The following is a 15407-nucleotide window of genomic DNA, read 5'->3' on the forward strand; positions in this document are numbered from 1 at the left end:
TTGGGGGACACATTCACGCACCATGTGAAATCCTGCATCTGCAAGTTTTGTAATGCCATTTTAATGAAGTCAGTTTACTTTGCATTTGCTCTTTGTGTTTACCTTGTCACAGCTCACCAGTAACAGAACTCTTAGTGTGATGGACCGAGACAGAAACTAGCATTCAGCAAAGAGGCAGTTTTCAGGGTGGACTAATTTTATATACAACCATTTATCAGTAAATATGTTTAAGTTCTGATGCCCTAAACATCCTTGTAAATCTGGGGACTTGAGTAGTGAATATTAGATGATAATGACTTTCCGTGTATCCATTAAACCATTAGCAATGTCTCCAGTTTGTTGAGAATTAATAGATATTAAAAATCAGCTTAGAGATTGTTCCAGAAGTTAATGTCTTCATTTATAAAGGAAGATAGTGACTGGCCTGGAGAGTTGAGTGACTAGACCACACAGCTAGCTAGCAGCAAAGCCTGAATGAGAATCAATCTGAACCCCGCATGTAGTGCCATTTAGTGGTTAAGATACTTAACATCTGTGCCTCAGTTTCTTCAACTGTAAAACAGGAGTTATATTGCATACCTCATATGATTGTGTAAATAAAACATTAAAAACAGATAATCAAGTGCTTGGCATAAATTTTTTTTCTTTCTTTCTTTCTTTTTTGAGATGAAGTCTTGCTCTGTCACCCAGGCTGGAGTGCAGTGGTGCAATCTCAGCTCACTGAAGCCTCCACCTCCTGGGTTCAAGCAATTCTCCTGCCTCAGCCTCCTGAGTAGCTGGGACCAGAGGCACATGCCACCATGCCCGGCTTATTTTTGTATTTTTAGTAGAGACGAGGTTTCACCATATTGGCCAGGATGGTCTTGATCTCCTGACCTCGTGATCTGCCCGCCTCAGCCTCCCAAAGTGTTGGGATTACAAGCGTGAGCCACTGCACCCGGCTGTTTTTTTTTTTTTTTTCAAATACCAAGTCTGGCAAGGATATGGAGCAACTAGAACTGTCATACACTGCTGGTGGGAATGCAAAATGGAAACAGTTGAGTGGTTTATTCACACTTGATCTTCGCCAAAAGGCTGAGAAGCAATAAGCAGTTTCTTATAAAATTAAATATACACTTACCATACAATCCAGAAATTCCACTCCTAGGTATTTATCCAAGTCAAGTGAAAATATACATCCACACAAAAACCTACATATGAATACATATAGCAACTTTATTCACAATCTTCAAAAACTGGGAACAGCCCAAATATTGGCCAGATATGAATGGATAAACCAACTGCAGCACATCCATACAGTGAAACACTCATCAGCAATAAAAGAACAAATTATAATACACATAACAGTTTAGATGAATCTCAAAGATGCTGTGTTAAGTGAAAGTCACCAGTTCTTAAAAAGCTACATTCTGAATGATTCCTTTCATATGACATTCTGGAAAAAGCAAAACTGAAGGAATAGAAACAGGTCAGTCACCACCAAGGGGTGGAGGGAGGATTTGGTTACAAAAGGATGTGAGGGAATTTTGGAGTGTGATGAAATTGCTCTGTATCTCAGTTGAGGTGTGAGTTAGATGACTGAATGAGTTTGTCAAAACTCCTAGAGCTGTACACTCAAAATAAGAAATTTTGTTATATATAATTTTTTTATCAATTTAAAAAATATATAAAAAATAAAAGAGGGAATTCCACAAAGATGAAATAAAAACAAAAGGTTCCTGGTACTTAACATACTCTTAAAAAAACACATTTTCTTCTATATTCCCCTCTCCCTGAGCAACAACTACTCATGATTGAAAGCTCTTAATTTGCTTACTCAGATATTATTTTTAAAAAGAGTGAAATTCGTGACTCACAATGTCTATTTTCTTCTGGCCTTTGAGTCATTTTTTACTTCATTTTGTCAACAAATAATTATTGATCACCTATAAGCAAAGAATGTCTTCCTGAGCTCTCACTTATAATTGAATCTGAACATTTAGAGCTGAAAGAATCCTTAGAAATCATTTAGTCTACATTGCAGATGAAGTAACTGAGGCTCTGAAAAGTGAAAGTCCCTCACCCAGAAAGTTGGCGGCAGAATCCCATCCAGCACTTAGAGTGTCTGACGAGGCTTCAGTCTTTTCACTGTGCTCAGCTTTGCAGCCCCTGACCCTTATCCTAGGAAGCTAACAGCTGCTTTGAGAAGTGATTTCTTCAGCTGTATGAATGTACCCTTCACTGGTGGGATTTATAAAGTGTGATGGTGAGGGTACAGGGAAATATTTGGGACAAAGCATTGTATTCTGAGCTTCTGGAAACTCACTTCACAAGCTGCTTCCCTTCCCTAGGAGGAGTCCTGTTTTTTACAGTACAACAGGAACAGATTGCATGGAAGAATCACTAGTAGGCACCTGGAAGTGGCAAGATCCTTCTCCTGTTACTATCAGGGCTTTGTTCTTTCCCAAGAGAAGTGAGAACCTTCTTGAACTGGCGTAGGTGGAGCTCTCTAATAATGCCTCAAGATAATGAAAGACCCTACTCCTGAAGACATCCTTTAGGCTAATACATAAAAGGATGGATGACCAGAGGGTAAGAGCTGGTAAATCCCAAAGGTATGATGAGCAGTGCAAATTGAGGGACATTCTAGCATCCAGATCATTGAAGGAAACTAAAGAGACATGACAAGTAAATGAAACTCATGATTATTTTGAATGCTTTGTTATAAGGCTGTGTTATTGGACAGCTGGGGGAAATCTGAATGTTTCCATATACAAGATAAGAGAGTCAGATCTGTCAATGTCAATTTGATTGGTGATTTTGGTGGCAGTTTTGTGGTTATGTAGAAGTGTTTTTATTCGTAGAAAATATACACGAAGTATGAGTTGGGGACATTGGGGTAGCAACTTGTTCTCAAAAAACTCAGGGACAAAAGAGTTCTTTATACTATTCCTATAACGTTTCTGTTAGTATTGGATTGATTCAAAATTAAAATAATATTTAAAATGTGAGTACATTTTACATATTATCCTTATAAAATTAAGCAGCTATGGCTCTGTTCTTTAGAACCCTTATGAGATAGAGATAGATAATTAGAGGGTACACAGCATAGTCTATAATTGATGGGCAAATAAGCAGATGTGATAAAATGTATTTTTTTTTATAAATGAAAGGTAAGCACAGGAAGAAGTCAGTAAAGGAATTTGGAGGATGACAGACTGAGTTTGGAGGAAATGGGCAGGGGAGAGAGGAAGAGCTTTCTTGGTGTTTAATAGTTTTTCATCAGCAGGGGAGTCAGCCAAACACATATTTGGGATGTGACCCCAAACAGTTCAAATTTTAGAACATTAGGGAACCTTCCTTCAGGATTCCTGACTCCTGTGTCCAGGGAACATTATCCAGCCAATGAGCACTGTCCTGAGAGTCCTGAAACCTGGACTCTAGTCCCCTATTTGTCCCCAACTACCAATTCAATCTTGGGCAAAACAACCTGTAAATGAAGTATTTGGACTAAAATGATGCTTGACGATCCCTAAAAAACTTAAAAGGCTTTTGATTCTTGAACAAAATGATAAAATTTAGAAAGGAAATACAGCATAGAAATAGAAAAAAATGAAAATATAAGTTCTTCTTATTTGAGAAACCCAACTAAATAAAGGAATAGTTCCTGCCACCCCACATCCCTCTCTTTGAAAAAGGGAACATAGGAACTCTTTTAATTTGAACAGCACAGAGAACACTGCCCTCCCTTCTCACATCTTAGATAACAGCAAGAGTCCTCTTAAATAGAAATTTCTATTTATGAATCCTAAAAATTCAAATGCATCATTGCAGAACTATTATGGTGTGTTTTCCAAATATCAGAATAAGTTTACATGGCAATATTCCAAGACTGGAACACCTATAGCTTTTCTGTCAGCCTGAGTTTGTTTATGGCATGACTGGTTTTGGTTTTGACCCATAATTTATTTAGAATGTATTATTTTAAAATTTACTCACATGTATAAATGTTTAATCTTTATTTTTACTACAGATTTCTAACCATTTTATTGTGGTCAGACACTAGATTTTATGTGAAACCAATTATTCAGCATTCATTAATATTCAGCATTCATTGAAGCTTAAATTGTCTAGCACATGGTCAGTTTTCGTAAATGTTACATGAGAGCCTGGGAAGAATGTCTTGCTCTATGTGTATCTATTAAGTTCAGCCTATTAAGTATGTTATTCAGATATTTTCTATCATGACTAATATTTTGAATGCTTCACTTATCAATAACTGAGCAAGGTATATTAAAATCCAGCATTGTAAGAATATATCTGACAGGTTTTTTATAGTGCTTTATGTATTTTGATTGTTTTATTAGATGCATGCTCGTTTAGAATTTTTTCTTCTTTGTGAATTGAATTATTATGTAGTGACTTTATCTCTAATAATGCTTTTTTAATGTATTTTTATCATATTAATATGGCTACCCTAGATATCTTTTGGTTATTATTTGCCTGGTAGCTTTGTGAAAAATTATTTTACTTTTAATCTTTGAATGCTCTCATGTTGTAGGTGTATTTCTTGTAACAACGCCTAGCTGGATTTTGTTTTTCAGTCAGTGAGTCTAGTCCATCTGCATTTACTATGATTATGAATGATGGTGGGTATTTAAGTCACAATTAAAATAATCTTTTTAGAAATGGTTTTTAACAGTATATTAAACCAACGTTTGCACTCAGGATCATGCCTAGGGTGAGCTGAACAAGAGGGAAGTGCTATTGACAGAAAGAGGCCTTCAAGGCACATGCTCCATCTGGGCAGGCTGCAGGCTATGGAAGCGTCTACCGGTTCACCTGCCTGTTTCTGGAGAGAAAGCTGTTCTGTCTTTGCCCACCTGATTCAGAGACAGCCATTTGAAACACTACACATGGAGAATTGTAAACCTCTTTCTGTAAAATGTATCCTTAATGAAGATTCCTGATGCTTGTTAGCACCAAATGATTGTTGAAATGACAATATTAAAGGTAAAGTACATTGTACCATTCCATTCCTACAGTGACTCATACATATTTGATGTGCAGAGATTTCTTATATTCCATAAAATCATTTTCAGGGTTTCCTTAAACTATGCCTGTGTTCTCTTAAGGCTTTCTGGTAAACCAGGTTTTCATGATTATTTCTAAGAAATTACATGTTTTTCACTCCCACTGTGTCACTAGTCTCCTGGTGTCTTTTTTTTATCAAATTCATCCAGAGAAGTTAAAAAAACTAAAATAGTGTCTTAACCAAGATAGAGCTACAAAATTGTTTGAGGCTTCCATTTTAACAGAAATAGGATTGCTGTGCAATTCACCACTGAGGAAGCAACAATAACGTGCATGATAGTAAAATAATAGCTATCACGATAAGGGGTGTATGTGTATATATGTATGCGTGTATGTGTGTATATGAAATCCCCACTTAAATATAAGAAACCCAAGGCACAGAAAATTTAAGTATTTTACTCCATTCCAATGCTATAACAAAATACTTCAGACTGGCCAATTTATAAACAACAGGAATTTTATGGTAAATGACTTTTACCTCAATTTTTAAAAAAGAATTTAAAAATTTATGTATACAAAGAAGTGACCAGGGGAATTGGCCATATGAAAGTCATTGATACCATAGCAAGAGTAGTTTCAGGGAAAAAGAGAGGACCAAGAGTCAAGAGGAGTGGATTGACAAAGAGTGTGCAGTAAAAAAGCAACAAATAAAACTCTTTCAGGAAGTTTTGTTGGGAATAGAGATCAAAGTGATGGGTTGAGAAGGGGATGAGCCTTGGGGGATGTGGAGGTTAAAGGAGGTTTTATTGTTTAGGAAAAGATAGAGCAGGTCATGTGTGTACCCTGATAGGAATGATCCAGTAGAGGTAGAAAGTGATTGTGAGGTAAAGAGAGAAGATGACTGCAGGAGGGAATGTCACTGTGATGGTGACAGAGGCCAGGATTCAGAGCACTCAGGTAGAGTTTTGTCTTTGATAAGAGCAGGGAGGATCCCTTAATTAGGCACAGAAGAGGAGGTCAAGTATATAGTTACTGATCCAAATAAGTGGGCAGTTTGAGTACTGGGAAAATGGAATGTTTATATGATTGTTTTGGTTTTCCATTTGAGAAAATAGGTAAGGTCATTGGCTGAGAACCAGGGTGACAGTCCAACCTTACATTCTCCTTCCACACTGCCCCGGCAGAGTATCTCTGTGAGGGCTTCACCTCTGCAGGAGACTTCTGTCTGAACACTAGGCTTTTGCATACATCCTCTGAAACCTAGGCAGATGCTTCCAAGCCACTTTCACTCTTGCATTCTGTGCACCTGCAGGCTTAACACTATGTAGAAGCTGCCATAGCTTATGGCTTGCACCATCTGGAGCTCTGGCCTGAGCTGGGCCTTTTTGAACCAAGGCTAAAACCAGAGCAGCTGGGATGTGAGGAGCAGTGTCCTAAGGCTGTGCAGGGCAGTGGGTCCCTTAGCCTGGCTCCTGAACCCATTCTTCCCTCCTAGGCCTCTGGGCCTGTCATGAGAGGGGCTGCCATGAAAATCACTGAAATGCTTTTAAAGCCTCTTCCTCATTGTCTGGATATTTACACTTGACCCACATTTAGGTATGCAAATATCTCTAGCAAGTGGTTGCTCCATAGCCTGCTTGAATTTCTCTCCCCCCAAAAAAGCTTTTTCTTTCTTTGTCACATCTAGGCTGCAAATTTTTCAAACTTTTATGCTCTTCTTCCCTTTTAAATATAAATTCCAAATTTCATCGTTTCTTTGCTCCAATATCTGAACATATGTTGTTAGAAGCAGCCAGGCCACATCTTGAAGGCTTTGCTGCTTAGACATTTCTTCTGACAGACCCTCAATCATCACTTTGAAGTTCAAACTTCCACAGATCTCTAGGGCGTGGACAGAATGCAGCTAAGCTCTTGGCTAAGGTATAACACCTGTGACCTTTGCTCCAGTTCCCAATAAGTTCCTCATTTCCATCTGACACCTTGTCAGCCTGGACTTCACTGTTCATATCACTATCAGCACTATAAAACCTTATAAAGTGTTCTGGTCACAACCATTTAACCAGTCTCCAGGAAGTTCTAAACTTTTCCTCATCTTCCTGTCTTCTTCTGAGCTATCTGAATTCTTCCAATTTCTGCCCATTACCCAGGTTCCAAAGCTGCTTCCACATTTTCAGGAATCTTTATAGCAATACCCCTCTCCTTGGTATCAATTTTCTGTATTAGGCTATTGTTGCATTGCTATAAAGAAATATCTGAGACTGGGTCATTTATAAAGAAAGAGGTTTAATTGGCTCATGGTTTTCCAGCCTGTACAAGCATAGCACCAGTATCTGCTTGGCTTCTGGGAAGACCTCAGGGAGCTTTTACTCATGGCAGAAGGGGAAGTGGGAGCAGGCATGTAACATAGCAGTAGCAAGACAGACAGAGTGGGGAGGGGAGAGGTGCCACACTTTAGAATAACCAGATCTTGTGAGAATTCATTCCTTATCACAAGGACAGCACCAAGCCATGAGGGAACAGCTCTCCAGACCCAAACACCTCCCACCAGGCCCCACGTCCAACACAGGGGATTACAATTCAACATGAGATTTGTGCAGGGACAGATATCCAAACTATATCAGTCCCTTATAATCCTTTTTTATTTCTGATTCATCTGTTGTAATGTCTCCACTTTTATTTCTGTTTTGATTTATTATTTGTGTATTTTCTTTTTTTTTTCATAGTTAGTCTAGCTAGAGCTTTCTCAATCGTGTTTTGTTTTTCAAATGACCAACTCTTGGTTTGATTAATTTTTTCTATGTTTTTTATTCCCTATTTGATTTATTTTTATTCTGGTCTTTTGCAAAAATAAATTAATGGTACTATATAAAACTAAAAAGATTCTACACAGCAAAAGAAATAATTAACAAAGGAAAAGACAACCTACAGACTGGGAAAAAATATTTGCAAACCACGTATCTAATAAGTGGTTAATATCCAAAATTTATAAAAACTCTTACACCTTAACTGCAAAAAACCAAATAACTCAGTTTTTAAAATGGGCAGAGGCAGTGACTCAAGCCTGTAATTGCAGCACTTTGCTAGGCCAAGACGGGCAGATCACGAGGTCAGGAGATTGAGACCATCCTGGCTAACACGGTGAAACCTTGTCTCTACTAAAAAATCCAAAAAACTAGCTGGGCAAGGTGGCGGGCGCCTGTAGTCCCAGCTACTTGGGAGGCTGAGGCAGGAGAATGGTGTGAACCTGGGAGGCGGAGTTTGCAGTGAGCTGAGATCCAGCCACTGCACTCCAGCCTGGGTGACAGAGCGAGACTCCGTCTCAAAAAAAAAAAAAAAAAAAAAAAAAAAAACTGGGCAGAGGACCTGAACAGATACCTCTCCAAAGATGACATTAAAATGGCCAAAAGATATATGAAAAGGTGCTAAATGTCACTAATCATCAGAAAAATGCAAATTAAAACCCATGAAATATCACCTCACACTCCTAAGAATATCTGTTATCAAAAAGAAGAAATAAGAAATGTTGGTGTGGAGAAAAGAGAACCCTAATATATATAGCTGGGGGACAGTAGACTGGTACAGGCACTATGGAAAACAACATAAAGGTTCCTAAAGAAATTAAAAATATAACTACCAATGACCCAGCAAATCCCTCTTCCCAAAGGAGAAGAAAATACCACTTCATCAAGATATCTCCCATGTTCATTGCAACATTGTTCACAATAGCAAGATATGGAAACAACCTAAATATCTATCAATGGAGAAGTGGATAAAGAAAGGGTGGCATAGATATACAATGGAATATTATTCAGCCTTATAAAAGGAGATCCTGTCATTTGCCACAACATGGAAAGACCTGGAGGACATTATGCTAAGTGAAAAACAGCCAGACACAGGAAGAAAAATATTGCATGACCTAACTTATATATGGAATATTAAAAAAAAAAAGAGTTCAAATACACAGAGATAGAGAATGAAACAATGGTTACCTCAGGCAGGGTTGGTAGGGGAGAGGAAATGAGGGAATGTAGGTCAAAGGATACAAAACAGAAGATAGGTAGGATGGGCAAGTCTAGAGATCTCATGTGCAATATAAGGACTAAAATTAATAAAATTGTATTGGGAATTTTTGTTAAATAAGTAGATTTTAGCTGTTCTTGTCATTAAAAAGTAACTGTGAGGTCATAGATATATTAATCTGCTTCACTATAGTAACCGTTTTATTATGTATGTGTATCCCCAAATATCATGTTGTAAACCTCAAATATACACAATAAAATTTAAAAATCAAAAATAAAGTATTTTTTAAAAGAATAAAGGCAAACATTTGAGATAGTCATTTGGGGAGGAAAATAAACATACTGGAGAAATACGGTAAGATCGTTGGGTAGTGCTGAGAGCCATTCTGAATCAAGATTATCATCTTAAATGAGAGACTTGGTACATTTGGATGCTTTTCTCCATAAATATTCTCTTGTTTGGGTACAGCCATGGAGTAGGTATATGACTGAGTTTAACCATTAGGTCTTTGCCAGACAAAGGGAAAAGGAGTGGAAAAAGTCAAAGGTATTTGCAAGATAATGATTGTGATGATGGGCCATGAAATATAACTGTGAGGAGGTGGGGAGTGAGTATATGAGGTTAAAAAGGGAGTGAGTAATTATTATCATGGGGGTAGAGTCGAAGGAATGAAGAGCACCATGAAGTGGAAGATTGGCTGGTAAGTATGGTGGGAGGGCATAGAGGGGTTGGTTAGAGAGTAGGAGGCATGAAATCAGTTTCAGAGGTCATGTAGTCATTGGCACTGATGAAGTCAATTGATATGATCATGTGAATGGGCAACTCAGGTAGGGTAAAAGAAATGACGGCTGAATGTTAGGCAGTTCAAAACCAGAGACAGCAAGAATACAGAAGTCAAGAATGATGACAAGATACAAGGTGGAAGAAAGAGAGTGGGCTGGTCACTGAAGTAATCAATGTATGAAGGGAATGACCAGGGTTTGGTAGATGTCAGCAAAAGAAACACCTGATTTTGGGGGGTAACTGAGGTGACTAGGGATGTCAGGCATGCTGGAATCAGTCCTGATAATCTCATGACAGAAGGTGGGAAACCTATTGTGGAGCCTAGGGCTGCTGGTTTCTCCAGCATCTGGTGTTTTAAGATCAGCATTTGAGTCCAAACTCCACTACACTAACTGTGGAGCTTGCGAAAGACTACTAAAAACCTACTTATTCTCATCTGTAAAATGAAGACAAATGTTTAATGAATTGCCTAGTTCACAAGGAGCATTTGATATAATGAATGCAAAAGCACTTTGCAAGCTCTAAAGGGCTATAGAAATGTTAGTTAAAATTAAAAATTTATGTCCTGCATTGTCATTACTAGCCTTTAAACCACAGCTAGAAGAATTACTTATTCATCTCTTTATATGCCACAATACGTAACACATATCCTATGATTTAGAGATTACAAGGTTGAATAACACTGAACAATAAAAGCTTATAAAATGAGTGAGTCTATGACTAATGTCTCCAATGTTATTATCAACATTACCATCATTACTGTTAAGCATTAATGCTTCAAAAATTGTGAAAAAAGCCTGGGCGCGGTGGCTCACGCTTGTAATCTCAGCACTTTGGGAGGCCAAGGTGGGCGGATCACCTGAGGTCAGGAGTTCGAGACCAGCCTGGCCAACATGGTGAAATTCCGTCTCTACCAAAAATACAAAAAATAGCCAGGCATGGTGGCAGGTGCCTGTAATCCCAGCTACTCAGGAGGCTGAGGCAGAAGAATCATTTGAACCCGGGAGGTGGAGTTTGCAGTGAGCTGAGATCACGCCATTGCACTCCAGCCTGGGGGACCAGATCGAGACTTCATCTCAAAATAAATAAATAAAAATAAAAAAAATTTTTAAAATTGTGAAAAAATACACATCCTGGTTTTTCTTTTTACCAAATCCATTGAAATGAAGAAAAAGAAATATTTCTTCAAGTTAAAGTCACACAAATATTTATACACTTTGACCTAATAATCTCATTCCCATAACATTTTTATCATTTAATCAAGCACAATATATATTTACTCTTTTCTCTGTTCTTCAGAGAAAAGTGCAGAAACCCTAAGTACGCACATACATTTTTAGAGCGAACACACACATGTAATAGCCCAACTCCTAAAAATGTGATGTCATAAAATATTCCTCTAAAATGAAAAAGCCTAATGTCTAAAGATGAGATATTCATACTATGTTATAGTGAAATGAAGCGAAAAAAGCTCATTGTTTGGTGAAGGGATAATGGAGTAAATATTAGCACATAAATTCAGTGGAACAATATGGGGCCATTAAAAACAACAACTGTAAAGAACCGCAAAGCTAAATCCACCAACTTGAATGCCCTTGAGTTAAGCAGGTAGAAGAACTAGGAGAAGCAGCCTGGTATAAGGTGATAAAACATAGGGGAGGTAGGTCAAAGATGGTCAGAAAATGCAGAGTACAGAGCTCTTGCAGGCCCCACATAAAGACATTCACATTAAAACATTTAAAAATAATAAAGGAAGATAAAACATGGTATTGACAAAACATGTTGTGGGCCAAATTTTGCCCATAGGTCTTTAGTTTGTGACCCTTTCTGGAGATAGAGGAAAATAGTCAATGGTGAAATAAACATACTAGATATGGCAATGTGATTATAACGTAAAGATTATGTTGACATAAGGACAAACACTGGAAGTGTGGAAAAAATGAATGTTGGCCTTGTTGGAAACTTAGCCAAATAACTTTGCCCCTTTTAAGCCTCAGTTTCTTCATCTGTAAAATAGGGATTTAAAAAATTGCCTCCTTCGTAAAGCTGTTGTAAGGGTTAAGTGTGATTGTAAGGGCAAAGTGAGTAGAAAAGGGCCTGGCAAGTGGTAAATAAAACTGTTCTCCCCCTCATTTTCCTCCTCCTCCTCCTCATTGTTGTTTCGTTATTATTAACTATTTCAGGATTTTATATCCCACAATCCTGTTTCCCTTTGTTCGACTAACTCCAGCCACAATAGCTTTCTTGTTATTTTTCCAATATATTTTAGCCTAGGTCCCAAATTCTCTAGCCCCTAGTATTTGTCTTACTTCCTGAGAGCTTTTGCTTAAATGATACTTCCTCAGAAGAATTTTCCTGCCTGCCTCACCCTGCTTTTTCTTCATTGCACTTAGAACCATCTGTTATCTTATGTGTATATGTGTATATATACATACGTTTATATAAACACATATGTGTGTATATCTGTGTATTATATATATACACACACACAAGGGCAGGACTTTGCCTGACTTGTTTACTGCTATATTCCCAGTTCCTTGAAGGGTACCTGGCACATAATAGACATTGAGGCATTATTTGTTGAATATTGTTAAATGTTTAAAAAAGGGCACAATTTAGACATTGTGCCCTTTCCCCCCCATTTTTTCTAAATCCCAGAATGACAATGTTTGTAAAATCAATGATTTAAAAGCACATTTTCCTGCAGGTGATCTTAATACGTAACTCTTCATAATCTTTTGTAACTTTTTTGGCAGATCAGCCATGCAGAAGCTGGGGACAGAAGTATTTGAAGAGGTCTATAATTACCTCAAGAGAGCAAGGCATCAGAATGCTAGCGAAGCAGAGATCCGGGAGTGTTTGGAAAAAGTGGTGCCTCGAGCCAGTGACTGTTTTGAAGTGGACCAGCTCCTGTACTTTGAAGAGCAGTTGCTGATGGGAAAATAACCTACTCTCCAGAACCATCTCTAGGCAACAGTCAAAAAGAAGCAGGAGTTCAAGTGGACAAATGTATGTGAAAATTCATTTAACATATAAGCTGAACTCTATTGTGGAGAATGGATACAAAAGCGGAGCTCCCATATTGACTTTCAATTCCTCGTCAGAAGTACCGGCTTCTTTAGAGAGCGGTAAGCATGGCTGCCTGTGCTTGGAGTCATAAGTGTTATTTGGACTATACCCTGAGATAAGCTTGTAGATCAAGTTTGGCTCTCTTGTAAAGCATTTCTCTCATGTGCACCCTCTGGGCTTCCAGCAGAATTGAGTCACCCTGACAATGACCGGGGAGAAGCCATGTGCTCTTCATCATTTTCAGCTGGCGGACAGAGCTCAGTGCCTGACTGCCTAGGGTCTCGTGGACTGTGGGCAGCCAGCCAGTGAAGGTCACTGGACCCTAGCCTACAACATGCTGAGCTGCAGCCCAGAAGCCAGACATACCTGTCTTAGCTGACCTGTTTTTGGTCCACTTTTGCCCTTCCATGACTAACAAGGAAGAAATGTATGTATTTCATACACACACAAGGACCTGGATTAAAAATCCAAAAAGTGATTCTCTTCTATGATTTATTTCAAACTCATCCATAGATAATTCAAGATTTGTATTCAAAATAAACATAACTCATCCATAGATAATTCAAGATTTGTATTCAAAATAAAGTTTTCACAGTTACAAAATAAATTACCTATTTTATCTTTTCCTTATGTAAAACTTTATTGAATGCAACATATCCATCCTTTGATAATTATTACTTAGAGCCAGTAATATTTGGTTAATTTGGTGCCTGTTGGGTACCAGTACTGTGCTTAGTAGTTTAAGGGCCTTCATTGGATCTTTTCACTAACTCGAGAGAGATAGAGTGAAAGAGAGAGAAAGAGAGAGACAGAGAGACAGACAACAGAAAGAGAGATGCTCAGGTTAGGTAATTTGCTTAGTCACTCAGCTGCAAGAAGCAGAGTTGGCATTTCAAACCAGGTCTGTCTCATTCCAGAATCCATACTCTTAACCACTGTCGATCAGAATTTTCAACCATGGAGCTACATTAGATTTGCCTGTGAAGCTTTTTAAACATAGACACATTTAAATATACTGTTAATGAAAAAATTATTCTGACACTTATTGAAACGACAAAAAGACTATACTCAGGACTATTTTGATAGGTATCAACAATATTGCAATATGGGAGAGGCATTGGGCTCAACTCTGAAGTTTCTTTGCTGAAGCAAAGAAAACTAGAGATTAATAGCCAATTAGCAGAATAGGGGCCTTGGCGGATGGAAAATTTCTAAGAGGAGTATTCAAAGGTTAGGGGTTGTATTCATCTGTTTAGTGTTGCTATAAAAGAATACCAGAGACTGAGTAATTTATAAAGTAAGGAAGTTTATTTCGCTCACGGTTTTGTAGGCTAAGAAGTTCAAGGGCATGGCCCTGGCTTCTGGCAAAAGCTGGCGTGCTCCCTTCACGGTAGTGAAGGGGAGGTGGATGAGTATGAAGACAGGGAAACCTGAGGGGTGTCCTGGCATTATAACCCCACCCTTCCGGGAAATAATTCATTCCCACAAGAAGTAATCTAGCCTAGAGAGCAAGAACTCACTCACTCCTCCAGATCTGTACCACAGCTATTTATGAGGGTGCTCCCCCATAACCCAAACATTTTCCACTAGGCCCCACTTCCCAACATCACCGCTTTGGGGATCAAATTTCAACATAAGTTTTGGAGGGGCAAATATTCAAACCATAGCAGGGAGACTCCTGCTAAACTGACTTAAGGCTTCCGCTGAAGGCAGGCCAGGGTCATCAGAGATAGAGGGCAGGTGATGAGGAATCTGATCAGATACTGAGGGTGAGCAGCTATCAAACGTGGGGGATTCTCAATAAACTGAGTTTACCAGAATTCTTGCTAAAACTGGATTTGGCAGGCTGAAGACAGAGCCAAGAATGAGTCCTCATAAAAAGAGGGCTCAAAAGAGCCTGTCTAAAGTTTGGTCAAGGAGATAATCTTCAATACCCAGACCCACCCCACTCCCTTCTCTGGGAAGATAAGGGGCTAAAATATATCTATTGTTTCAGAACTATATGGGTGAATTTGATGCCCACACTATTGTTAATTCACTTTTCTGCCTCCTGCTGATGACTGAGGAAACTAAGAGAGGTTCTTTATCTTACTAAACTGTTATCAGTGGTGCTGTGCTTCCTGCATGATGCACTCCTTTAAACCAGTGATTCTCACATTTGAGCATGCATTTGAATCACCTGGAGTGCTTGCTGAAGCACAGATTGGTGAATTCCATCACCAGCATTTCTGAATCCAGAGGTCAGGGTTTCTAACACATTTCCAAGTGGTGCTAGTGCCACTGGTACCACACAGAACCATTGTTCAAGACCTTTCTTTCTGTTGTCTCTATTCTCCCCCTCCCTCTTTTTGGAACAGTGGTTTGGCTGCTCTTAATTGGGGGCTTAATTAATCTAACATCTTGGAAGGTGGTATGAGGACTTCAAAGAAGGCTCCAAAGACTTCAAATGCTTCACAGCGAGTATAAACAAGTAGTAATTGGGGTGGAGTGGTAGGGGAGTCAGTGTGAATAACTTGAGAGAA

At 38.6% G+C, this 15407-nt stretch overlaps 1 protein-coding gene across 1 annotated transcript in view; it reads left to right on the forward strand.

Moving 5' to 3' along the window:
- Positions 1-13443, forward strand: part of NEK11 (NIMA related kinase 11) — a 321378-nt gene extending 307935 nt beyond the window's left edge. The window contains exon 17 of the mRNA XM_030933708.1: positions 12573-13443. Within this exon, the coding sequence (XP_030789568.1) occupies positions 12573-12762 (190 nt within the window). The 3' untranslated portion in view covers positions 12763-13443. The remainder of the gene's footprint in view (positions 1-12572) is intronic.
- The last annotated feature ends 1964 nt before the right edge of the window (positions 13444-15407 follow it).

The sequence above is a fragment of the Rhinopithecus roxellana genome, chromosome 1 (assembly GCF_007565055.1).
Source record: "Rhinopithecus roxellana isolate Shanxi Qingling chromosome 1, ASM756505v1, whole genome shotgun sequence".
Classification (NCBI taxonomy): domain Eukaryota; kingdom Metazoa; phylum Chordata; class Mammalia; order Primates; family Cercopithecidae; genus Rhinopithecus; species Rhinopithecus roxellana.